The sequence below is a fragment of the Acipenser ruthenus genome, chromosome 60 (genome assembly GCF_902713425.1).
Source record: "Acipenser ruthenus chromosome 60, fAciRut3.2 maternal haplotype, whole genome shotgun sequence".
In the NCBI taxonomy this organism is placed as follows: Eukaryota; Metazoa; Chordata; class Actinopteri; order Acipenseriformes; family Acipenseridae; genus Acipenser; species Acipenser ruthenus.
The window spans coordinates 3,714,368-3,740,868 of NC_081248.1; the positions used below are offsets into that span (position 1 = coordinate 3,714,368).

At 47.8% G+C, this 26,501-nt stretch overlaps 1 protein-coding gene across 2 annotated transcripts in view; it reads right to left on the bottom strand.

Annotated features, from left to right (window-relative positions):
- Positions 1 to 26,178, bottom strand: part of LOC117966732 (C-Jun-amino-terminal kinase-interacting protein 4-like) — a 78,672-nt gene extending 52,494 nt beyond the window's left edge. For both annotated transcript variants that reach the window (XM_059018538.1, XM_059018537.1), the window contains exons 1-7: positions 25,949 to 26,178; positions 13,136 to 13,924; positions 12,260 to 12,454; positions 6,404 to 6,524; positions 6,136 to 6,206; positions 3,756 to 3,814; positions 3,379 to 3,451 (exon numbers count right to left, since the gene is read on the bottom strand). In XM_059018538.1, the coding sequence (XP_058874521.1) occupies positions 3,379 to 3,451; positions 3,756 to 3,814; positions 6,136 to 6,206; positions 6,404 to 6,524; positions 12,260 to 12,454; positions 13,136 to 13,216 (600 nt within the window). In that variant the 5' untranslated portion in view covers positions 13,217 to 13,924; positions 25,949 to 26,178. The remainder of the gene's footprint in view (positions 1 to 3,378; positions 3,452 to 3,755; positions 3,815 to 6,135; positions 6,207 to 6,403; positions 6,525 to 12,259; positions 12,455 to 13,135; positions 13,925 to 25,948) is intronic.
- Positions 26,179 to 26,501: the final 323 nt, after the last annotated feature.

A 26,501-nucleotide genomic window follows, 5' to 3' on the forward strand; every position in this document is an offset into this window, starting at 1 on the left:
CTGCGAGTACCACCTTTGACAGAATACAGTCGTGCCATTTGATCCAGTACATCCACACCGCACTTCGTTGCGTTGTAAAATGCGTTTAGCATCAGTCCCGATGGTCACTGATCTGTGCAGAGCTTGGAATACGCACATTTTTTTTTTTTTTTTGCACCGTCACACTCAGGGTGGCACAGTCGTTCTGCCTGAGAAATGTAGTGCAAATAATAATAATATATAATGTGTAGAATGACTTTCATCAGTGTTTCAAGCACTCAACAGGATTATAATACGTTCTTTCACAATGACGTTGATTTTATTACAAAGCCCAGTCTAAATTGTTGGCTATATTTTATTGATTTCAATATGCCCCGGGTCTGGTGGTTGAAGAAGCAAATGCTTATAACGTATTCATTTTTACGATTCTGCAGCTGAAACACCGTATGGGTATTTAATTCAAATATTTAGTAACACTTAAGAACGGACATGCACAAGATAGTCACATACGCGGAGATATTTAAAATTTGAATTGCAAAAGCTGTTCAAAAAGTGGCTATGGTGGTGCTAGTGTTAATACATGAAACTTTGTGTCTTGAGAAGCAGGGCAAACTGCTGTGTCTTGAGAAGAGGGCCTCTCTCTTGCAGACATACTGAACTAGTGACCTACTGATTAGAGGACCGACGCCTGTACTGGATTAGGTTGAGCGGACAGTTGAACTATGTACAGATAATTCACACATGCAACAACAATTGTTTTGATGCAAGGAAGACATAAACTAGGGATGTCCCAGTGGAAAAGGATATTAAAACACCACATGACTGGGAGTTTAAAAAGGCAAGATACACAATCTCATGAAAGTGGCTGTTTAGCAGATTGAAAAGACTATAAATATCTAAGCGAAGCTGCAACTCCGGGACTCTGCCTGAAAACGGACCCAAGATGAGGAAGCAAGCTGCAAGCGAGTCAACGACCACAAGCAATGAGACCGAGGCCCGGCTGGAGGACTGCCGTAAAACTTATAGTGACTGTTATCAGACAAGAAGTCTGGGTCTGCTGTACACCTAAAACCACAGTATCCAAAAGAAACTGTGCCCTGTGCCCTGCTACCTGCGTAGCTAAAAGATTCAGCGAAGAGGACAGTGCGGACGGGCGCTGCTGTGGATCCTATACCGAGGACTGAAGACCTTGTTGCAGCTGTTTGTTGATTCCATTGAGAATTGAAAGCTTTGTTGCCGAGTTTGATCCAATGTAGGATTGAAAACTTTGTTGCTGAGAGGAGAGTTTTTGTACTGGACACTTCAACAGATTGAGTTTCCAAACCAGCGGACCAGAATTCTAAGCTTCAAGGAACCGTTGAGTATAATTCCAGTTGCATTTTCATTTCATGGAACTAAATTAATTAACTGTTAATTATTTAGTTTGCACACTTTGCATATGAAATAACTTTCAGTGAAACTTGAGAAGTAACTATAAGAAATCTACCTCATATGGTTGAATGAAGAATTTCTTTAAAAGTAAACTCGTCATATCTTTAATCTATATACCATTAATTATTATTATTATTTATTTCTTAGCAGACGCCCTTATCCATGGCGACTTACAATTGTTACAAGATATCACATTATTTTTACATACAATTACCCATTTATACAGTTGGGTTTTTGCTGGAGCAATCTAGGTAAAGTACCTTGCTCAAGGGTACAGCAGCAGTGTCCCCACTGGGATTTGAACCCACGACCCTCCGGTCAAGAGTCCAGAGCCCTAACCACTACTCCACACTGCTGCCCCCATTAATACGCTTAATGTGATATATTCTAAGATTGTCTGCATCGTTTCAGTTCAGGCTGTGTGAGTATGTGGGCGTGTGTGTGCGTGTGTGACCAAGTTACTACCTATGTCACAGCCTGCTTGGCTGTTGAAGCAGCTGCTTGGTGTGTGAGGTGATAGGTGGTGTCATATTTCAAATGCCCTGCTAGCCGCATGAATGCAGTGAAAGCTTGTGACTTGTGTTTTGTACTAGAGACTTAAGATTTACTTTCCGACTCTTCTGATTTCTGTTTAATATTTGTGTACTTAATAAAATACTACTATTGACTAAACGTTCCTTGTGTTTAGCGTGTGTATGTGTGTTCATAGTAAATCCTCAATCTTTGTAACACGTCAGTTAAATATTATTAATAAGAGAACTAATCAACCCAGATAAAATCTAAATTATCAATTATTAAATATGACACACGAAGAACAACATTCCTCCATCCAGGGGAGCAAACTCCAAAAAAAGGTATTAAAACCAAAACTCATCTAGGACAACTGGAAGCTGCTAGAGACTGGAAAATGCTGGCAGATGTTGGACAACGGCTTATTTTCCCACCTGAGATTGCCACCACTAACTTTCGACCTGATATACTGTTCTGGATCAGCATGCCTCGTAGAGTTAACAGTGCCATGGGAGGAAGCTGTAGATGAGGCGTATGAGAGGAAGAAACTGCGGTATGCTCAACTAGCCACTGAAGCGGAACAGCGAGGATGGAGAGTCCGGGTTTACCCAGTGGAGGTGGGTTGTCGAGGATTTGTGGCACACTCTACAACCCGGTTTCTCAGAGACGTCGGATTCAGTGGTTAAGAGTTGCGATGCATTGTGAAGAACTTATCTGAAGCAGCAGAGAGGAGCAGCAACTGGCTCTGGTTGAGATGAAAAGATTCTGGTTGTGGACCTCAAACGCGGTAGAAAAAAAAAAAAAAAACGTTGATGTAAAGGAAGGTAAGTAAGCTGGTCTTAGCTGAGTGGGGGACGGAGGGGGGTGACGCTGGGACGCCAGAATAACTGTCGAGCCCTCTTAAGGTGTCGTGGGCTAGTCGACGAAACACCGAGGATGGAAGGTGCCCACTTGAAGACCCCAGAGATGTACCCTACTCAGCTCAGTCCAGACGGTTGTCATGCTGATGCGCTGGGGAGGCCGCACTGTGGTTGATCCCTGGAGCCAGCATCGCAGACGTTATGTGTGCTGAAGCGCCAGGGAGGCAAAATAGGCTCATCCCTGGAGCCAGCATTACACTTCAGCCATTAACACCAGACAGAAGGATATCTACATCATCAGATGGAAGGAAACGCAGATTGATCACATTAGTTCACAGTAAAAGAAGCTATGTCTTAGTTGGTGCTTATCTTGGTGAGAGCTGAGTCCAATATCAGCATGAAGTTTTAACACCTACTCTCATGTAATGGAAATCATTTATCAACAATGACATGGGAGCAGTGCAATAGTGCAAGGATAGTGCATCAGCTGAGGATCCAGTAGCGTGGTGCTGAGGTCAGGCAAGTCCAGTGCAGAGGGGTAGAGCAAGAGATCTACAACTGCAGTCTAAACTCTCCCCCTCTCTCTCCTTCTCTCTACCTGTGGGGTGCTGATGGATTTTGGGTATCCCTGGTCCGCCTCGACCTCTGACCCCAGAGAGCGTTTCTGAGCCCTGCAGAGAAAAACAGGAGTGAGAGAGAAAGTGACATAGAGAGAAAGTGACAGAGAGAGTGACAGAGAGAGAGTGAGAGTGACACAGTGAGTGACAAAGAGTGACAGAGTGACATGGAGGGTGTGCTGTAGTGTGTGTGTGTGTGTATCAGTCCCAGGGTAGTGTGCTGTAGTGTGTGTGCACCAGTCCTGAAGTAGTGTGCTGTTGTGTGTATGTGTATGTGTGTGTGTGTGTGTGTATGCGTATGTGTGTGGGTATGCGTATGTGTGTGTGCGTGCATCAGTCCCTGGGCTGTGGGCTGTACCTGGGTGGGTTGCTCGAGGCGGCTGTCTGATCCAGCATCTCCTTGTAGCTCCGGAGCAACTGAGAGAAAAACAAAAAACAAGAGAGTGAGCGAGAGAGAGAGAGAGGAGAGAAGATGCACGAGAGAGGAAAAGGAGGAGAGAGCGAGGAGGAGAGAGAGAGGAGAGGAGAGTTATCTTGGCTTCCCTCGCTAATAAATGCAGCTCTGAACAGCTCTGTGGTCAGTGTGATGCAGGAGGTGCTCCCTGTAAACTGACTAATTGAATCAAATATAAATGAATACATGGAAAATCAGAGGCAGCACTTGTGTTAATAGCACACCTTTAAAAAGAGCCCTCAGGAAAGCAGCACAGCTGTCAGGAAACATCCCTCAGCTCCAACGACAACGATTATAACAAAACAAGACCTCTGCTGTGTGAAACTCAGCTGAGAACTTCAACACCAACAAACTATTGTTATTAATGAGTCATTTAGCAGACGCTTCTATCCAAAAACCGGCTTACAGACACTAGGGGGTGAACTATGCATCACAACTGCTGCTGCAGAGTCACTTACAATAGGACCTTGTTTGTTTTACTTCTCATCCGAAACTACATGGAGGAAAGGCCATTATAATTACAAAAGATAAAAGACACTCATGACAGGAATTATTATCTCATAATTGCTCTTATACTGTAATTCTTTTATGTATTTTTTGTATACAACTGTAAGTCACCCTGGGTAAGGGCGTCTGCTAAGAAATAAATAACAACAACACAACAACAATATGGAAAGTGCAACAAGACAGACAGACTCCTTCCTACTCTGTGTGGTCCAGTGGTTAAGTGGTTCAAATCCCACCTCAGCCACTGACTCATTGTGTGACACGGAGCAAGTCACTTCACCTCCTTGTGCTCCGTCTTTCGGGTGAGAAGTAATTGTAAGTGACTCTGCAGCTGATGCATAGTTCACACACCCTAGTCTCTGTAAGTCGCCTTGGATAAAGACGTCTGCTAAATAAACAAATAAATACTCGAAAAAACCTATTTAAACTTGGCCAAATAAAGTATCACATTGCTCTCAAACTCCGAAAACATAAAGGTTCCGCTCCTTGACTGAATGAAACCACAAAGTCAACCACGGCTGCAGCTGCTGTGCGGGGAGACGTGCACACAGCCCGAGAGCCTGACGCGGAGGGTACGCGGAGCCACTGCGGCTTGGAACTTGGTTTCAGGATTCTAGGTTTCAGGCCACTGCACGGCACACCAGGGGAGACAAACTAGGTCTCCTGGTGGTCTCCTGGAAGCAGGTTTCAAGCCACTGTTCCTGAAAAAACTTCACTCTCTAAATGAACGTTCCCTCAGCTTTAGGACTGTGTGGCGAGAAGCAGAGAGACTGGGTGAGACATCAGCAGGGACTGTGCAGACGAACCAGCCTAGAGTTGAGGAACACAAAGCCAGTTTTTCAGAACAGTGGCTTGAAACCTGGTCCAAGAGAACCACAGCTCTGGCCAAAAGTTTAGCATCACCTAGAGTAGGACTGAGACATCATTAAAACAATGCAGATAATCGCAGAAAAAAAGTCTACCGGAAGCCATAATAGCAATACAGTAGTATTTCATTTTGGATTTCCAAATGTCACATTTTTCCAGTCAGTTTTTCATTAAGTACCTGGAAAACTACAAAGCGGTGTGTAATTCAATATGTTAACAAGGGAACATTATTCAGCAGCTTTCATTGGACTCTATGAAGCTGAGGGAGTTCATTCTATATAGAGGGTGTGGAATTCAATATGTTAACAAGGGAACATTATTCAGCAGCTTTCATTGGACTCTATGAAGCTGAGGGAGTTCATTCTATATAGAGGGTGTGGAATTCAATATGTTAACAAGGTAACATTATTCAGCAGGTTTCATTCCACTTTGTGAAGCTAAATCAGCTAATTCTACGGGGGGGGGGATGCCCAGAGCTGTCCCTTAAATATAGTCACATAGGAAGCTAACTGAATAAGTAGTTCTAGTAACGGTAAGTTAGATGACCTCACGTCTGCACATGAAGATCTTTTAAAGTAAACTAGCTATTTGCAGACAGGTATATTCAGAGAAGTTACACGTTGAAGGTGTGATGTTAGTAATTATCTTTTCATGCAGAGCGCACTCCAGAATCATTGCTGACTTTTTCTGAGAATGTATAGCAATACAAAATAAGTGCATTTCCCAGCATCCCTTGCTGTTACTGCTGGTGCTGAGGCATGCTGGGAGCTGTAGTTTTCCTCCTGATTCTGGAACTTATCAGTCAACGAGCTGCAACCCCTCTCTGAAATACAGTTTAAAATGTTTCCTGAACGGAAAACTGGATTTCATGCAGCAAAATGCCCCCCCTCCCCCACTTGTGACCCCTGACCTTGGTGTGCGTGTGCCGCAGTGCACTCAGCTCCCGGCTCTGATTGGCTCTCTGTTCCTCCAGCGCCGCCACTGACAGGAAACAGGAAACAGAAAACAAGGAGTAACATTAAGGGAAACTCCTCTATACCTGATATTTACAAAAGCACAGAGAAGATAATGAACCAGCCCCTTCTCAAAGTGTACTGCAGTATCCCATAGTAAAAGCACTGCACAGTGTAGTAAAGCACAGGGAAGACGATGAACCGGCCTCTCTCTCTCTCACTCACTCTGGTCTGCGTACTCTCTTGCCTTCCTCTCCATGTCTCGGCTGCGTGTCTCAGCAGCCCTCACCTTCCCCTGCAGGGCGCGGCGCTCCTGCTCCAGAGCATCGTCGAGCTCCAGGAACCGCTGAGAGAGAGAGAGAGAGAGAGAGAGAGAGAGAGAGAGAGAGAGAGAGAGAGAGAGGGAGAGAAAGAGAGAGAGATGTGAAAAGGCTAAAATAATACAATTTTACTACATGATTTTTGTGGACATTTGTTTACATTATTAAGTATAAACATTTTGTATAAACTGGTTATAAACATACTGTTTCAGCAAGACAAGACGCAGATATTTAAATTCCAGACCCTACCCTTCACAATACACATAAACAGTGTATTTAAAGTGCACTATAACTTGGGGGCTCCCGAGTGGCGCATCCAGTAAAGGCGCTCCGTGTGGAGTGCAGGATGTGCCCTATAGTCCAGGCTATTCCTTTGCCGACCGTGGACGGGAGCTTCCAGGAGGCTGAGCGCCGCCCGCCGCCCGGGGAGAGGGAGGGTTAGGTCAGCCAGTGACCCCTGTAGTTTGGCCGGGCGCCTGCAGGCTTGCCTGTAAGCTGCCTGAGAGCTGCGTTGTCCTCCGACGCTGTAGCTCTTGGGTGGCTGCATGGTGAGTCCGCAGTGTGGAAAAAAGCGGTCGGCCGACGGCACACGCTTCGGAGGACAGCGTGTGTTCGTCTTTGCCCTCCCGAGTCAGCGCAGGGGTGGTAGCGGTGAGCTGAGCGTAATAAAATAATTGCCCATTCCAAATTGGGAGAAAATAATAAAAATAATTGGCAACGACTAAATTTATATATATATATATATATATATATATATAAAAAAGTGCACTATAACTCTGATTCCCATTTAATCAATGCCAAACGTAGTCCCATGTGAATAAATGTGCTTGCAGATTGCAGATATTCATGTGCTGCACCTTTATGTTACTTTGACGGTGTCACGGTTTTCTTTCCTCTGCAGAACAGTAAAGCGAAACTGACAGTGCTATAAGTGTATGTTAAGAACATAAGAACGTTTCCAAACGAGAGGAGGCCATTCAGCCCATCTTGCTCGTTTGGTTCTTAGTAGCTTATTGATCCCAGAATCTCATCAAGCAGCTTCTTGAAGGATCCCAGGGTGTCAGCTTCAACAACATTACTGGGGAGTTGGTTCCAGACCCTCACAATTCTCTGTGTAAAAAAGTGCCTCCTATTTTCTCTTCTGAATGCCCCTTTATCTAATCTCCATTTGTGACCCCCGGTCCTTGTTTCTTTTTTCAGGTCAAAAAAGTCTCCTGGGTCGACATTGTCTGTACCTTTTAGGATTTTGAATGTTTGAATCAGATCGCCGCGTAGTCTTCTTTGTTCAAGACTGAACAGATTCAATTTTTTCTGTGCCTTTTAAACCCGGGATAATTCTGGTTGCTCTTCTTTGCACTCTTTCTAGAGCAGCAATATCCTTTTTGTAACGAGGTGACCAGAACTGATCACAAAAACTTTTAACATTACTTCCCTTGATTTAAATTCAACTCTTTTCACAATATATCCGAGCATCGTTGTGCTCGAGGGTGTTTTGTGTGTTCATTGTAATTCCTCGATCTCATACACGTCATAAATTAAAAATGATTATAATGAGGTCTTAATTAATGTAAATGAACACTCAGATTATTTAATAGATAACTAATAGTCAAATATAGTAATGTTCATACAGTATTCATTCATGTTAATTAACACACAGAAATATAAACAATTTAATTATTCAAATGTATTAATTGTTTAAATTAATTACTAAACAAACTAACGTGATTAACCCCACAAACTCCAATGTATAATAAAGGAGACAAATTAGACCCCAATGATTATAGAGGAGTATGTGTTAGCAGTAAGCTGGGGAAGATGTTCTGCAACATTATTAACAGCCGATTACTGAAATTCATACAGGAGCACAACGTCTGAGCAGAAGTGAGATCGGGTTCCTCTCCCATCACCGCATCACCGCAGTGCAGATCACATCTAAACCCTGCACCCTTTAATAAACCAGCACGTACACCATAAAACAATCTGCTTTACACATTTCAAAAAAGCTTTTGTATTTGGCACCCAGGGCTCTCCCTTACAATACTCCAAAGTGGCACTGGAGGCGAAGTGTATGATGTCATCAAATCCATGTGTACAGGGAACAAACGCAGCGTGGAAATGCATTACAACAAAACAGAGTTCTTCACACAGGGACGGGGAGTGAGACAGGGCTGCAGTCTCAGTCCAGCATTATTTAATCTCTATATAAACCAGCTGGCCACAGAGCTGGAACAGTCCCCCTGTCCCTGGACTCGCTAGCGACAACACAGAAAAACCTTGGCTTTAGAAATAAACCCAGACAAAACCAAAATTATGATTTTTACAGAAAAAAAGACCCAGCGCAGCAGGATCTCCCAGGGCTGGCCTCGCAGCAGCTGGCAAAGGTTTGGAAACCAGATTCTCCTGGGCCATCTGGGGGCCACCAGGAGAATTGTCACCTCATCTCTCCTGAACTTCGAGGAAGACAGGGAGCAGCGGTTTAGGTGGGAAAGCGTACAAAAGCGCTTTGGGCCATTCGTGCGCTAGGGTGTCGACGCCTAGTGGACCTCTGCAGCTGCGGAGGGAGAACCACAGGGGGCAATGGGTCGCCTCTGCCATGGCAAAGAGGTCGACCTGGCCTTCCCCGAAGCGTTCCCAAATGTGCTGCACCACCTGAGGGTGCAGTCGCCATTCAGATGAGTGAGGACCCTCCCTGGAGAGGAGGTCCGCTGCCCAGTTCACCTCTCCTGGAAGGTGTACTGCTTGGAGGGACAGGAAGTGTCTCTGTGCCCAGATCAGCAGCCGAAAGGCTATACGGTGTAACTCAGGGGACTGAAGTCCTCCCTGGTGGTTTACGTACGCAACCACTGACACGTTGTCCGTGTGGACAAGGACATGTTTGTTTTTGAGCACAGGGAGGAAATGTTGCAGCGCAATGTGAACCGCTTTCAGCTCTAGTGAGTTTATGTGCAGGGATGTCCAGTGACCCGCGGACTCCTCTGCACCGCCCCCCAACCGGAGTTGGATGCGTCCGTCGCCACCACTTGATGACTGAAAATCACTCCCATTCTTACGCCTTCGCTCAGGTGAGGGGCTTGCCTCCACCAGCGTAGCGCTTCCCAACATAGGCGAGGCACTGTCAGCTGACGGTGTCTGTCGTGCTTGGGGTGTAGCCGAAATGCAATGAGCCAAGCTTGAAGTGGGCGCATGTGAAGCAACCCCAGTTGGATGGCTGATGAAGCTGCGGCCATCAGACGCAGTCATTTTTTGCACAACACCAATTGCACTGTGGACCCTAGTTGTAAACAGGGCAAGACAGTTGCGAATGGCAGCTACTCTGTCGTCCAACAGGTAGGCTCGCATCATGAGGGAATCCAGCCAGAGACCCAAGTAGAACGTACTTTGCAACAGTATTTTGCAACAGATGCTCCGTCACAATCACTGTGTGGGCCACTGCCCCCTCCTGGGAATGGGAACAAATCAACCAGTCATCTAGGTAGTTCATCACCCTGATCCCTTGCAGCCGCAAGGGAGCTAGGATGGCATCCATGCACTTTGAGAATGTGTGGGGGGCTAAGGAGAGGCCGAATGGCAGCATGGAAAACTCAAAGACGCTCCCCTGAAAGACGAAGCGGAGATATTTCCTGTGCGCTGGACGGATAGGAACCCGGTTACTTCAAGGATTTTTGCCATTTTATGTGAAGAGATGGGAGCAAACTTCACACCGAGGCTGTTACACGCAGAAGTCCGTTGGCTGTCCAGGGGCAAGGTGCTGACAAGACTCTGTGAACTGCACAAGGATGTCTATTTTTCTTGCAGACAATAACTCTCCACTTGTACAGCATGTCAGGGACACTCGGTGGATATCCTTGTTGTCAAATCTGGCTGACACATTCGAGCGACTGAATTCTCTGAATGTGTCACTTCAGGGACGAGATGCAAATGTTTTCATTGCTAATGATCGGACAGCAGCATTCATTAACAAACTTGAGCTGTGGTCTTCACGTGTGCAGCAGGGATCTGTTTGCATGTTTTCAACACTGTAGGACGTTGTGGAACAGTGCGCTGTCAGTTGACAGCATCAAGGACGTAATTGTTCAGCGCTTAGGGGGTCTGCAGGAGCAGTTTCATGAATACTTTCCTGAAGCGGGAAAAGACAAACGTAATCAGAGGATCAGGAACCCATTCACCTTTAAGCCGAACCCCACAGATACATTGTCTTCAAAAGAAGAGGAAAGCCTTATCCACCTGTCAAGCGACAAGGAACTGCAACAGAGATTTTCACAAAGGCCAGTCGCAGACCTTTGGTTATCAGTGGGATCTGAGTTTCGTGAGTTGACAGACCGGGCCCTCAAAGCCCTCGTTCCTTTTTCATCCCCCTGCCTATGAGAGTCCGGCTTCTCAGCATTAACTGCAATCGAAACAAAGCATCACTCCCGGCTTTCTGTTGAAGATGACTTCCGTCTCTTCCTTTCTACTCTGCAACCCCGAAACCTACTACTATGTACAGCGAGGAAACAAACACACCCCTCCCACTGATAAGGTAGGAATGATCTCAACAAGGACCAGGGGTCACAAATGGAGATTAGATAAAGGGGCATTCAGAACAGAAAATAGGAGGCACTTTTTTACACAGAGAATTGTGAAGGTCTGGAACCAACTCTTCAGTAATGTTGTTGAAGCTGACACCCTGGGATCCTTCAAGAAGCTGCTTGATGAGATTCTGGGATCAATAAGCTACTAACAACCAAACGAGCAAGATGGGCTGAATGGCCTCCTCTCGTTTGTAAACCTTCTTATGTTCTTCTTACGTTCTTATGATATTATACTGAATTAATCTCTCACTGTGTGGTGTCAGGTTTCTTAACATATTATTTAAAACATTTTTAAAAGTTTTATTTCAGCTGCTTCCATTTTTATTGTTTTTGAACTTAAGATGAATACTTCTGAAACTCATACGGATCTATATTGATCAAATCCCTTCTGCTTTTTATTCATTATTTTGCAACATACAGTAGGATTTCTAGTTTGTCATATTGTTTTAGTAAACTAGGGAGGCACAGTCATTTTTTTTTATAGCTCAGGGAGACTAACTATGACAAAGTTTGAGAACCCCTGTTCTACACACACCCTAAATAACCAGACCCCACACTCTGCATGCATGTTAAATAAGAAACGTTCCATACTTGTATTTTATTTTATTGCAATACCTGTGAAACCTGTCATGCCAATAAAGCTTTTTTTTTATTTAAATTTGCGAGGATTTATAAACACACTCCCTTCACCTCCCTCTCCGTGTGTCTCTCCCCTCCTCAGTCTCTCTCCTCCTGTTCCTCTCTCAAATTACTCCAGCAGGGTCTCCCTCCTCCCTCTCCCACATCCTCAGTCTCTCTCCCTCACCTCCTCAGTCTCTCCCTCCTCCCTCTCCCTCCTCCCTCTCCCTCCTCCTCAGTCTATCTCCCTCCCCTCTCACCTCCTCAGTCTCTCCCTCCTCCCTCTCCCACATCCTCAGTCTCTCTCCCTCACCTCCTCAGTCTCTCCCTCCTCCCTCCTCCCTCTCTCTCCTCCTCAGTCTATCTCCCTCCCCTCTCACCTCCTCAGTCTCTCCCTCCTCCCTCTCCCACATCCTCAGTCTCTCTCCCTCACTTCCTCAGTCTCTCCCTCCTCCCTCTCCCTCCTCCTCAGTCTATCTCCCTCCCCTCTCACCTCCTCAGTCTCTCCCTCCTCCCTCTCCCTCCTCCCTCTCCCTCCTCCTCAGTCTATCTCCCTCTCTCTCCCCTCTCACCTCCTCAGTCTCTCTCCTCCTGCTCCTCTCTCTCTCAAATTGCTCCAGCAGTGTCTCTCTCTCCTCCCTCTCTCTTTCGCTCTCATTCTCTCTCTCACTCAGTCTGGTTCTGGACTGGGCCAGACTCTCCAGCAGCGACACCAGAACCGGTAGCAGCCCCTCCACACAGCCGGGCCCGTGGGACTCGATCAGAACCTGAAATAGAACACAACCAGTCAAACACACAGTGTTCCTCCTGTGTAATGCACTACAGCTCCCAGCATCCCTCTTACTGCCTGTGCTGAGGCAGGCTGGGACCTGTAGTTTTTATTCTGCTTGCTGATCATTCAGTCCTGATCATTTTAGTGACCCACTTACTTTATTAGGACCTGTCCAAATTCACCTGTCTCTGTAATAAAACTACAGCTCCCATCATCCCTCGCTGTTACTGCCTGTGCTGAGGCAGGCTGGGAGCTGTAGTTTTTATTCTGCTTGCTGATCATTCAGTCCTGATCATTTTAGTGACCCAGTTACTTTATTAGGACCTGTCTCTGTAATAAAACTACAGCTCCCATCATCCCTCGCTGTTACTGCCTGTGCTGAGGCAGGCTGGGAGCTGTAGTTTTCATTCTGCTTGCTGATCTCAGTCCTGATCACTTTATTAGGGCCTGTCTCGGATATCGGGGTCCCCGTTTGACCGCAGCTCTGCCGGGGCCTCGACCACAAGGTGTTGGGAGGCGTCTCTGTTGACCCGTTCCCTCGTTAATGTTATTTCAGTCAGCGTTTCTTACCATTGCAGTCGCTCAGACACTGGGTTTTGTTATTTGTTGCTCAGTCTGTGTTGCTTTGAGCTGCTCTTCCTTTCTAGACACGTGTAACACAGGCTAGATCACCCACCTGCAGGTGTGCGTAGAGCTGCCCTGCCTCCTCACTCACTGCCTCGGGGTCCGGATCCAGAACCAGCCCGTCCAGATCCATCGCACACACATCGACACACCGCTGTCCGTCCGAGAGTGGAGAGAGCGTGTCTGTGTGTTAATCTGTGTGTGTGTGTGTGTGTCCGTCTGTGTAAAGGGTGTGTGTGTGTCCGTCTGTGTGTGTGTGTGTGTGTGTCCGTCTGTGTAAAGGGTGTGTGTGTGTCTGAATAACTACCTAATACTGTGTGTGTGTGTCAATCTGTCTGTCTCTGTGTCTGTCAGGCTATCAGTCTGCCTGTGTGGATCTCTATAACTACCTAATACTGTGTGTGTGTGTCAATCTGTCTGTCTCTGTGTCTGTCAGGCTATCAGTCTGCCTGTGTGGATCTCTATAACTAACTAATACTGTGTGTGTGTGTCAATCTGTCTGTCTCTGTGTCTGTCAGGCTATCAGTCTGCCTGTGTGGATCTCTATAACTACCTAATACTGTGTGTGTGTGTCAATCTGTCTGTCTCTGTGTCTGTCAGGCTATCAGTCTGCCTGTGTGGATCTCTATAACTACCTAATACTGTGTGTGTGTGTCAATCTGTCTGTCTCTGTGTCTGTCAGGCTATCAGTCTGCCTGTGTGGATCTCTATAACTAACTAATACTGTCTGTCTGTCTGTCTGGGTGCATGTGTGTCTGTAGCTTACAAACCTACTGACAGTGTCTCTGTTTCTGTGAGTCTCTGTGTCTGTCTCTTCCTCTCTCTGTGTGCTCGTCTCTGTCTAAAACAAAAATGGAATAAATAAATAAATAAATAAATAAATAAATAAATAAATAGTTTAATTGTAAAATGAGAAAACTAAGATAAACATAAAAGCAACAATTAATAAGTCTAATATAAAATATATTAAAAATAAGTTTAATATTAAAATGAGAAAAAAATATAAAAAAGCCAGTTTGTTAGAAGAGCAATTAAAAACAAACAAATACATTTAAAAAATCCATAAAATATAATTTAAAAAAAGCAGTTTTGATTGTTAAATAGTAAAACTAATATTTAAAAGCGGATCCAAATCTGCACCCCTGTCCCCCTCACTGCATCCATTGGGTCTGTTTATTTAGTGTGTGTGTGTCTGTGTGTGTGTGTGTGTCTGTGTGTATCAGTGTGTGTCTGTGTGTGTGTGTCTGTGTGTGTGTGTCTGTGTGTGTGTGTCTGTGTGTGTCTGTCTGTGTGTGTCTGTCTGTGCGTGTGTGTGTGTGTGTCTGTGTGTGCGTGTCTGTGTGTGCGTGTCTGTGTGTGTCTGTGTGTGCGTGTGTGTGTGTCTGTGTGTGTCTGTGTGTGTCTGTGTGTGTGTGTCTGTGTGTGTGTCTGTGTGTGTCTGTGTGTGTCTGTGTGTGCGTGTGCGTGTGTCTGTGTGTGTCTGTGTGTGTGTGTGTCTGTGTGTGTGTCTGTGTGTGTGTCTGTCTGTGTGTGTGTGTCTGTGTGTGTGTCTGTCTGTGTGTGTGTGTGTGTGTGTCTGTGTGTCTGTGTGTGTCTGTGTGTGTCTGTGTGTGTCTGTGTGTGCGTGTGTGTGTGTCTGTGTGTCTGTGTGTGTCTGTGTGTGTGTCTGTGTGTGTGTGTGTCAGTGTGTGCGTGTGTGTCTGTGTGTGTGTGTCTGTGTGTGTCTGTGTGTGCGTGTCTGTGTGTGTCAGTGTGTGTGGGTCTGTGTGTGTCAGTGTGTGTCTGTGTGTGCGTGTGTCTGTGTGTGTCAGTGTGTGCGTGTGTGTGTGCGTGTCTGTGTGTGTCTGTGTGTGTGTGTGTCAGTGTGTGTCAGTGTGTGTGTGTCTGTGTGTGTCAGTGTGTGTCTGTGTGTGCGTGTGTGTGCGTCTGTGTGTGTCTGTGTGTGTCAGTGTGTGCGTGTGTGTGTGTCTGTGTGTGTCAGTGTGTGCGTGTGTGTGTGTGCGTGTGTGTCTGTGTGTGTGTGTGTGTCTGTGTGTGTCAGTGTGTGCGTGCGTGCGTGTCTGTGTGTCTGTGTGTGTCTGTGTGTCAGTGTGTGCGTGCGTGCGTGTGTGTGTGTGTCTGTGTGTGTGTGTCAGTGTGTGCGTGCGTGCGTGTGTGTGTGTCTGTGTGTGTGTGTGTGTCTGTGTGTGTCTGTGTGTGTCAGTGTGTGCGTGCGTGCGTGTGTGTGTGTGTCTGTGTGTGTGTGTCTGTGTGTGTCTGTGTGTCAGTGTGTGCGTGCGTGCGTGTGTGTGTGTCTGTGTCTGTGTGTGTCTGTGTGTGTCAGTGTGTGCGTGCGTGCGTGCGTGTGTGTGTCTGTGTGTGTGTGTCTGATTTAGAAGTGAGTAGTTTTTCGAGATTTGAGATTAAATCACTTTCACGAATTAGCCCCCAAATGTAGTCTCCCATCATGTTCTCGTTATAGTGTCCTTCATTGACAGCTCATCCAGGAACCTCAAAGCCGTGCTGCTCCATAATGGTAACAAGTACCCGTCTCTTCCCCTGGCTCACTCGGTGCACCTCAAAGAGGATTACAACAGCATCAAGACCTTGCTGGACGCCTTGAAGTTTGATGAGTACGGCTGGGACCCCCGGAAGGTGCACATCAGATTGGGCCTTATGAAACAATTTGTCAGAGCTCTAAATAAGGAGTCGGCAGCCTTCAAGTACCTTCAAGACTTCTTCCCTAAGCTGTCTGAGGCAATGGTCAAAGCCGGTGTCTTCGTCGGACCACAGATAAAGAAGATCCTGGAGTGCAATGAATTCCCCAAGAAGCTCACTAGTAAGGAGAAAGCGGCTTGGAACAGCTTTGTCGCAGTGGTTCGGGGCTTCCTGGGCAATCACAAGGCCGAAAACTATGTGGAGCTGGTTGAGACTCTGGTGAAGAACTACGGCACAATGGGCTGTAGGATGTCCCTCAAAGTCCATATCCTTGATTCTCATCTTGATAAATTCAAGGAGAACATGGGAGCGTACTCGGAGGAGCAAGGCAAGCGCTTCCACCAGGATATACTGGACTTTGAACGCCGCTACCAAGGACAGAATCACAAACACGAAGAACAGATACAAGCAGCGAGTGAATCACAAACACGAAGAACAGACACAAGCAGCGAGTGAATCACAAACACGAAGAGACACAAGCAGCGAGTGAATCACAAACACGAAGAACAGACACAAGCAGCGAGTGAATCACAAACACGAAGAACAGACACAAGCAGCGAGTGAATCACAAACACGAAGAGACACAAGCAGCGAGTGAATCACAAACATGAAGAACAGATACAAGCAGCGAGTGAATCACAAACACGAAGAACAGACACAAGCAGCGAGTGAATCACAAACACGAAGAGACACAAGCAGCGAGTGAATCACAAACACGAAGAACAGACCCAAGCAGCGAGTGAATCACAAACACGAAGAACAGACACAAGCAGCGAGTGAATCACAAACACGAAGAGACACAAGCAGCGAGTGAATCACAAACACGAAGAACAGACCCAAGCAGCGAGTGAATCACGAACACGAAGAACAGACCCAAGCAGCGAGTGAATCACAAACACGAAGAACAGACCCAAGCAGCGAGTGAATCACAAACACGAAGAACAGACCCAAGCAGCGAGTGAATCACAAACACGAAGAACAGACCCAAGCAGCGAGTGAATCACAAACACGAAGAACAGACCCAAGCAGCGAGTGAATCACAAACACGAAGAACAGACCCAAGCAGCGAGTGAATCACAAACACGAAGAACAGACCCAAGCAGCGAGTGAATCACAAACACGAAGAACAGACCCAAGCAGCGAGTGAATCACAAACACGAAGAACAGATACAAGCAGCGAGTGAATCACGAACACAAAGAACAGACACAAGCAGCGAGTGAATCACAAACATGAAGAACAGACACAAGCAGCGAGTGAATCACGAACACGAAGAACAGACACAAGCAGCGAGTGAATCACAAACACGATGAACAGACACAAGCAGCGAGTGAATCACAAACATGAAGAACAGACCCAAGCAGCGAGTGAATCACAAACACGAAGAACAGACCCAAGCAGCGAGTGAATCACAAACACGAAGAACAGACCCAAGCAGCGAGTGAATCACAAACACGAAGAACAGACCCAAGCAGCGAGTGAATCACAAACAAGAAGAACAGACCCAAGCAGCGAGTGAATCACAAACACGAAGAACAGACACAAGCAGCGAGTGAATCACAAACACGAAGAACAGACCCAAGCAGCGAGTGAATCACAAACACGAAGAACAGACACAAGCAGCGAGTGAATCACAAACATGAAGAGACACAAGCAGCGAGTGAATCACGAACACGAAGAACAGACCCAAGCAGCGAGTGAATCACAAACACGAAGAACAGACCCAAGCAGCGAGTGAATCACAAACACGAAGAACAGACCCAAGCAGCGAGTGAATCACAAACATGAAGAACAGACCCAAGCAGCGAGTGAATCACAAACACGAAGAACAGACACAAGCAGCAAGTGAATCACAAACACGAAGAACAGACCCAAGCAGCGAGTGAATCACAAACACGAAGAACAGACACAAGCAGCGAGTGAATCACAAACATGAAGAGACACAAGCAGCGAGTGAATCACAAACACGAAGAACAGACCCAAGCAGCGAGTGAATCACAAACATGAAGAACAGACACAAGCAGTGAGTGAATCACGAACACGAAGAACAGACAAGCAGCGAGTGAATCACAAACACGAAGAACAGACCCAAGCAGCGAGTGAATCACAAACATGAACAGACCCAAGCAGCGAGTGAATCACAAACACGAAGAACAGACCCAAGCAGCGAGTGAATCACAAACATGAAGAACAGACCCAAGCAGCGAGTGAATCACAAACACGAAGAACAGACCCAAGCAGCGAGTGAATCACAAACACGAAGAACAGACCCAAGCAGCGAGTGAATCACAAACACGAAGAACAGACCCAAGCAGCGAGTGAATCACAAACATGAAGAACAGACCCAAGCAGCGAGTGAATCACAAACACGAAGAACAGACACAAGCAGTGAGTGAATCACAAACATGAAGAACAGACCCAAGCAGCGAGTGAATCACAAACATGAAGAACAGACACAAGCAGTGAGTGAATCACAAACACGAAGAACAGACACAAGCAGCGAGTGAATCACAAACACGAAGAACAGACACAAGCAGCGAGTGAATCACAAACACGAAGAACAGACCCAAGCAGCGAGTGAATCACAAACATGAAGAACAGACCCAAGCAGCGAGTGAATCACAAACACGAAGAACAGACCCAAGCAGCGAGTGAATCACAAACATGAAGAGACACAAGGAGCGAGTGAATCACAAACACGAAGAACAGACCCAAGCAGCGAGTGAATCACAAACATGAAGAGACACAAGCAGCGAGTGAATCACAAACATGAAGAGACACAAGGAGCGAGTGAATCACAAACACGAAGAACAGACACAAGCAGCGAGTGAATCACAAACAGGATTTAAACTTCAAAAGAATACGTCTGAACCAGACCAGGGTTCAAACCCAACTGTAACTCTAAAAAAAACTGTAAAAAAATATCAGTATTTTCCTACGGTCCCTGACCATGACGTCTCTGTTCAGCCCCCTTCAGGAAACCCCTCCCCCATGAACACCATGCAAGACACATTTTATAACAAATCTTCTCACCCTGGGAAACTCAGTTCATTTAATAGATTTCTCTCCCATTAGAAGATATTTTCCTCAAAATGTTGCGTGTCTATCGCAAAATGAATGATTATGTTTTTTACCTGGCTACATTACTCCCCTGGACAAAATAAGCAACAGGATTATTGGCGCCGCAGAAAGATTTTTGTGCCAATCACATACTGTATGTAATTCAACAAGAGCATTGTGCTAGACTACAAATACGACGCATGCAAATAAATCAATTACTGATTGTTTTTTTAACTTGAACAACAGCCAAGCTACCAAACACGTCTCGATACGGCACCTGCACATGACAACGAAGCAGCAACTACACACCAATATGCATCTGCAGAAACTGAATCGTGGGCTCCCGAGTGGCACATCCAGTACAGGCACTCTGCCGGAGTGCAGGATGCGTCCTATAGCTTGGAGATCACCAGTTCGAATCCAGGCTATGCCACTGCCGACCGTGGCAGGGGGTTCCCAGGGGGCAGCGCGCAATTAGCCAATCGCTGCCCGGGCAGGGAGGGTTCAGGTTGGCTGGCGAGTCCTTGGCTCACCGTGCATCAGCAACCGCTGTGGCTGGCCGGGTGCCTGCAGGCGTGTCTGTGTGCGGTTCAGAACTGCATGGTCCTCCGACGCTGCAGTTCTGTAATAGCTTCAAGGTGGGCTGCAGTGAGGACGCGAGTGCTCGTCTTTCTCTATCCCGAGTTCGGGGGTTGCAGCGGTGAGCCGGGTTTAATAATTGGGCATTCCAAATTGGGAGAAAATTGGGTGTAAAATAATTGCCGATTCCAAATTAAAAAAAACTGCATCAGAACCAGTCTCGACGACTGTCACAATCCCGCTGTAGTGTGATCCTCCAAATACTGTCAGGATCTTACCAGGCCTTGCCAACCAGTCGACCCGCTATAGTGGAAACAACAAAGAGGGTCCAAGACCAGGAAGAGCAGTCTGCATGGGTCAAAGACTACAGCTAGCTCACACTCTGTACAGGGAGGGAACACTTTTGTGTACATATTGTGGGTTCAACACATCTAAGTGCTTAAACGTTAACAGAAACACGGAGGGGCTCACAGTTGATGTTTCCAAAATTGGAACAATTCTGTCGAATCCTAAAACATTTCGAATCCTAAAAAATTCCAAATGCAGATTTCAAAACAACTAGATTCTCAAATATGGGCCCAACAGAAGTATCACTGTGCAGTGTTATTGAAACAGCTGACACGTCCCACGGCATTAACAACAAACTAATACAACTCATATCACTTTACATGTTACAGAGACTCCTAACAGAGATGTGAGGCAGGGTTTTATTCAATACTTGCTGATCAGACCTGTGATATTGCCAACAAAGAACAGCTGGTCGCATTATTTCGCTGGGTAGACGAGGAGTGCATCATTCATGAGGATTGTATTGGTTTAGTTGACCTGCCTCAGAATGACTCGGCTGCTATCTGCAGTGTGCTGAATGCCATTCTGAGACGCTGCAACATGACATCGACTGTGCAGGGGACAAGCATCCGATGGAACAGCAAATATGTCTGGTCACAATTCAAGCAACAAAACCCTACAGCCATTCACATTCCCTGCCTGGGACATTGTATAAACCTGTGCCTACAAGACGCAGGTAAAACCTGCAGAGCTGTTCGGGATGCTTGGGACCTGTTAGAGGTGACTCGCCTTATCAAGTTTTCCCTGAAGCAAAGCCACTTGCTTGGATGGACTGGCGTGCGTGGATGGACTGGCTTGCTTGGATGGACTGGCTGGCTTGCGTGGATGGACTGGCTGGCTTGGATGGACTGGCTGGCTTGGATGGACTGGCTGGCTTGCGTGGATGGACTGGCTGGCTTGCGTGGATGGACTGGCTGGCTTGCGTGGATGGACTGGCTGGCTTGCGTGGATGGACTGGCTGGCTTGCGTGGATGGACTGGCTGGCTTGGATGGACTGGCTGGCGTGGATGGACTGGCTGGCGTGGATGGACTGGCTGGCTTGCGTGGATGGACTGGCTGGCTTGCGTGGATGGACTGGCTGGCTTGCGTGGATGGACTGGCTGGCTTGCGTGGATGGACTGGCTTGCGTGGATGGACTGGCTGGCTTGGATGGACTGGCTGGCTTGCGTGGATGGACTGGCGTGCGTGGATGGACTGGCGTGCGTGGATGGACTGGCTTGCTTGGATGGACTGGCTTGCTTGGATGGACTGGCTTGCTTGGATGGACTGGCTTGCTTGGATGGACTGGCTTGCTTGGATGGACTGGCTTGCTTGGATGGACTGGCTTGCGTGGATGGACTGGCTTGCTTGGATCTCAACCAGAGATCCCAAGAATAATAGACCAGGCTGAAAACAACCAGAGACCCCAAGAATAGACCAAGGTGAAGCAATCACCTTTCAGAGCCCAGAAAGCTGTTACAGGAAGCAATACTATGAACTTCTAGACCTGGACAGCGAGCTGGCTCGGCAGTCTGACCAGAAGGACACTGTAGTGGCTCACAATATTGAACACCTGTTGCTTACTGCTGCTAATGGAGAAAACGTAACGTTTTCAACAACTTTGGAAACCTATTCTAATGACTTTGATTTTGACCACTTGCACACACAGCTGCTTATGATGCATGACATTTTTAAAAAAGCAAGGGGAAATGAAATGAAAAAGGGGACAAGCACCCGACTCATCTCTGATGCAATGACTGTAGTGCCAGGGGCTTGAAGATTACTGCCAGAAGTTCACAACCTGCTCTGCTTGTATTCCACAATTAATTCCATAATTTAAAAAAAAAGAAACTGTACAAACATAATATGATCTTTAATTTAGCATCATGCAAACAAAGAAACTACAAAATGATATCCAAGCCATAATAGTTGTACAGTAGTATTGCAAGCGAGATTTCCAAAAGAATGTGGAAAACAACAAAGGTGTGCAATTCAATATGTTAACATAACATTACTCAGCAGGTTTCATTCGACTTTACGAAGCAGTTTATTCTCTATATAGAGGGTGTGGCAAAACGCTGGGCCATTGTACCATTATTAACCTGCAACACTCTGCCCTTCGTGGATCATGAGAGGGTGAACATGGTATTTTCTGATTGTGTAAAATTAATACAACTATTCATTTATTATTGACTGCTTTCTCTCTCCTCCTCCAGTCTTAACCTCACTAGCCTCCCCCTCTCTCATTCCTCCTCTCCCTCTCACCCATCCCTTCTCACACTCCCTCCCCTCTCTCATTCCTCCTCTCCCTCATCCCTTCTCACACTCCCTCCCCTCTCTCATTCCTCCTCTCCGTCCCTCTCTCTCATCCCTTCTCACACTCCCTCCCCTCTCTCATTCCTCTTCTCCGTCCCTCTCTCTCATCCCTTCTCACACTCCCTCCCCTCTCATTCCTCCTCTCCCTCGCTCATCCCTTCTCACACTCCCTCCCCTCTCATTCCTCCTCTCCCTCACCAATCCCTTCTCACACTCCCTCCCCTCTCTCATCCCTCTCTCTCATCCCTTCTCACACTCCCTCCCCTCTCTCATTCCTCCTCTCCCTCATCCCTTCTCACACTCCCTCCCCTCTCTCATTCCTCCTCTCCATCCCTCTCTCACCCCTTCTCACACTCCCTCCCCTCTCTCATTCCTCCTCTCCATCCCTCTCTCTCATCCCTTCTCACACTCCCTCCCCTCTCTCATTCCTCCTCTCCGTCCCTCTCACCCCTTCTCACACTCCCTCCCCTCTCTCATTCCTCCTCTCCATCCCTCTCTCTCATCCCTTCTCACACTCCCTCCCCTCTCTCATTCCTCCTCTCCGTCCCTCTCACCCCTTCTCACACTCCCTCCCCTCTCTCATTCCTCCTCTCCATCCCTCTCTCTCATCCCTTCTCACACTCCCTCCCCTCTCTCATTCCTCCTCTCCATCCCTCTCTCACCCCTTCTCACACTCCCTCCCCTCTCTCATTCCTCCTCTCCATCCCTCTCTCTCATCCCTTCTCACACTCCCTCCCCTCTCTCATTCCTCCTCTCCGTCCCTCTCACCCCTTCTCACACTCCCTCCCCTCTCTCATTCCTCCTCTCCATCCCTCTCTCTCATCCCTTCTCACACTCCCTCCCCTCTCTCATTCCTCCTCTCCGTCCCTCTCACCCCTTCTCACACTCCCTCCCCTCTCTCATTCCTCCTCTCCATCCCTCTCTCTCATCCCTTCTCACACTCCCTCCCCTCTCTCATTCCTCCTCTCCGTCCCTCTCACCCCTTCTCACACTCCCTCCCCTCTCTCATTCCTCCTCTCCATCCCTCTCTCTCATCCCTTCTCACACTCCCTCCCCTCTCTCATTCCTCCTCTCCATCCCTCTCTCTCATCCCTTCTCACACTCCCTCCCCTCTCTCATTCCTCCTCTCCGTCCCTCTCTCTCATCCCTTCTCACACTCCCTCCCCTCTCTCATTCCTCCTCTCCATCCCTCTCTCTCATCCCTTCTCACACTCCCTCCCCTCTCTCATTCCTCCTCTCCGTCCCTCTCTCACCCCTTCTCACACTCCCTCCCCTCTCTCATTCCTCCTCTCCATCCCTCTCTCTCATCCCTTCTCACACTCCCTCCCCTCTCTCATTCCTCCTCTCCGTCCCTCTCTCATCCCTTCTCACACTCCCTCCCCTCTCTCATTCCTCCTCTCCCTCTCACCCATCCCTTCTCACACTCCCTCCCTCTCTCATTCCTCCTCTCCCTCTCACCCATCCCTTCTCACACTCCCTCCCCTCTCATTCCTCCTCTCCCTCACCCATCCCTTCTCACACTCCCTCCCCTCTCTCATTCCTCCTCTCCATCCCTCTCTCTCACCCCTTCTCACACTCCCTCCCCTCTCTCATTCCTCCTCTCCATCCCTCTCTCATCCCTTCTCACACTCCCTCCCCTCTCTCATTCCTCCTCTCCGTCCCTCTCTCTCATCCCTTCTCACACTCCCTCCCCTCTCTCATTCCTCCTCTCCGTCCCTCTCTCATCCCTTCTCACACTCCCTCCCCTCTCTCATTCCTCCTCTCCGTCCCTCTCTCACCCCTTCTCACACTCCCTCCCCTCTCTCATTCCTCCTCTCCATCCCTCTCTCTCATCCCTTCTCACACTCCCTCCCCTCTCTCATTCCTCCTCTCCGTCCCTCTCTCACCCCTTCTCACACTCCCTCCCCTCTCTCATTCCTCCTCTCCATCCCTCTCTCTCATCCCTTCTCACACTCCCTCCCCTCTCTCATTCCTCCTCTCCATCCCTCTCTCTCACCCCTTCTCACACTCCCTCCCCTCTCTCATTCCTCCTCTCCGTCCCTCTCTCTCATCCCTTCTCACACTCCCTCCCCTCTCTCATTCCTCCTCTCCGTCCCTCTCTCTCACCCCTTCTCACACTCCCTCCCCTCTCTCATTCCTCCTCTCCGTCCCTCTCTCACCCCTTCTCACACTCCCTCCCCTCTCTCATTCCTCCTCTCCGTCCCTCTCTCTCATCCCTTCACACTCCCTCCCCTCTCTCATTCCTCCTCTCCATCCCTCTCTCTCATCCCTTCTCACACTCCCTCCCCTCTCTCATTCCTCCTCTCCATCCCTCTCTCTCATCCCTTCTCACACTCCCTCCCCTCTCTCATTCCTCCTCTCCGTCCCTCTCTCTCATCCCTTCTCACACTCCCTCCCCTCTCTCATTCCTCCTCTCCGTCCCTCTCTCTCATCCCTTCTCACACTCCCTCCCCTCTCTCATTCCTCCTCTCCATCCCTCTCTCTCACCCCTTCTCACACTCCCTCCCCTCTCATTCCTCCTCTCCCTCTCTCTCATCCCTTCTCACACTCCCTCCCCTCTCTCATTCCTCCTCTCCCTCCCTCTCTCTCATCCCTTCTCACACTCCCTCCCCTCTCTCATTCCTCCTCTCCGTCCCTCTCTCTCACCCCTTCTCACACTCCCTCCCCTCTCTCATTCCTCCTCTCCGTCCCTCTCTCTCACCCCTTCTCACACTCCCTCCCCTCTCTCATCCCTTCTCACACTCCCTCCCCTCTCTCATTCCTCCTCTCCGTCCCTCTCTCTCACCCCTTCTCACACTCCCTCCCCTCTCTCATTCCTCCTCTCCGTCCCTCTCTCATCCCTTCTCACACTCCTCCCCTCTCTCATTCCTCCTCTCCCTCTCACCCATCCCTTCTCACACTCCCTCCCCTCTCTCATTCCTCCTCTCCGTCCCTCTCTCTCACCCCTTCTCACACTCCCTCCCCTCTCTCATTCCTCCTCTCCGTCCCTCTCTCTCATCCCTTCTCACACTCCTCCCCTCTCTCATTCCTCCTCTCCCTCTCACCCATCCCTTCTCACACTCCCTCCCCTCTCTCATTCCTCCTCTCCGTCCCTCTCTCTCACCCCTTCTCACACTCCCTCCCCTCTCTCATTCCTCCTCTCCGTCCCTCTCTCTCACCCCTTCTCACACTCCCTCCCCTCTCTCATCCCTTCTCACACTCCCTCCCCTCTCTCATTCCTCCTCTCCGTCCCTCTCTCTCACCCCTTCTCACACTCCCTCCCCTCTCTCATTCCTCCTCTCCGTCCCTCTCTCATCCCTTCTCACACTCCTCCCCTCTCTCATTCCTCCTCTCCCTCTCACCCATCCCTTCTCACACTCCCTCCCCTCTCTCATTCCTCCTCTCCGTCCCTCTCTCATCCCTTCTCACACTCCCTCCTCTCTCATTCCTCCTCTCCGTCCCTCTCTCACCCCTTCTCACACTCCCTCCCCTCTCTCACACTCCCTCCTCTCCTCTCATATTCTCTCTCTGTCTTAAATTACATTACCTCTGTAATGTTAGACTCGCCACCTCTCTCTCATCTCTCAATAACATTCAAATAGTTACACAGGTTTTACAAAACATAGCGGTTGAAAATATACTGGATACAAAATCGACTGAGACACACACTAGGAATTTCAAAAGTCAAGTTAGTGTAAGTTTTAGTTATGTTTGTAAGGACATTTCAAAACAACAACAACAATACTACTACGACTACTACTACTACTACTAATAATAATAATAATAATAATAATAATAATAATAATAATTGAGAACATTTAAAACGTATTTTTTAAAGTCGAACTGTGTTCCTATTTTGCAGCGTTAGCATTAAGAAGTCACTCCGTTTCTCTCGCGCGTCTCTCTTACCTTGTCTCTCTCTCTCTCTCCCTCTGTCCCTCTTCTCTTCTCTCCTCTTCTCTTCACATCATGGCTCTGTTTTCTTGTTTTAATCGATTTTCTCGTCTTCTCTATTTTTCCTTCTCTCTCTCTCTCCTCAGAATTCGCTAAGTATCAATTTCAAGTCCCAAGGACGGGGGCGGGACATCGGTGGCTGAGTGACAACAAGACGGCCCAATGCCGAGACCAGATAGAGGCTTCTTAGCAAATGGGAGAGTGAGCAGGGCGGGACTTATCTAGTTCCTGTATTGTGGTGTATATTTGAACTTTCCGAAACTTTGCTCGTCACATGATCGCGGTGCGGCAGAGGAGGTCATGTGACAGAGCTCAGGAAACACCTGGGTTGGTTAACCCCTTCAGCGCCGACAGGAAATCGACAGGTTAGAAAAATAGTCAAACTTGAAGCTTGTCTTGCCGTGATTTGAATAGAGGAAGTGAGTGGATTATAGCGCTGATTTAAAAAGAGGAAGTGAGTGGATTATAGCGCTGAAGTATTTGCAACAGCAAAGTGTAATAAAGCAGA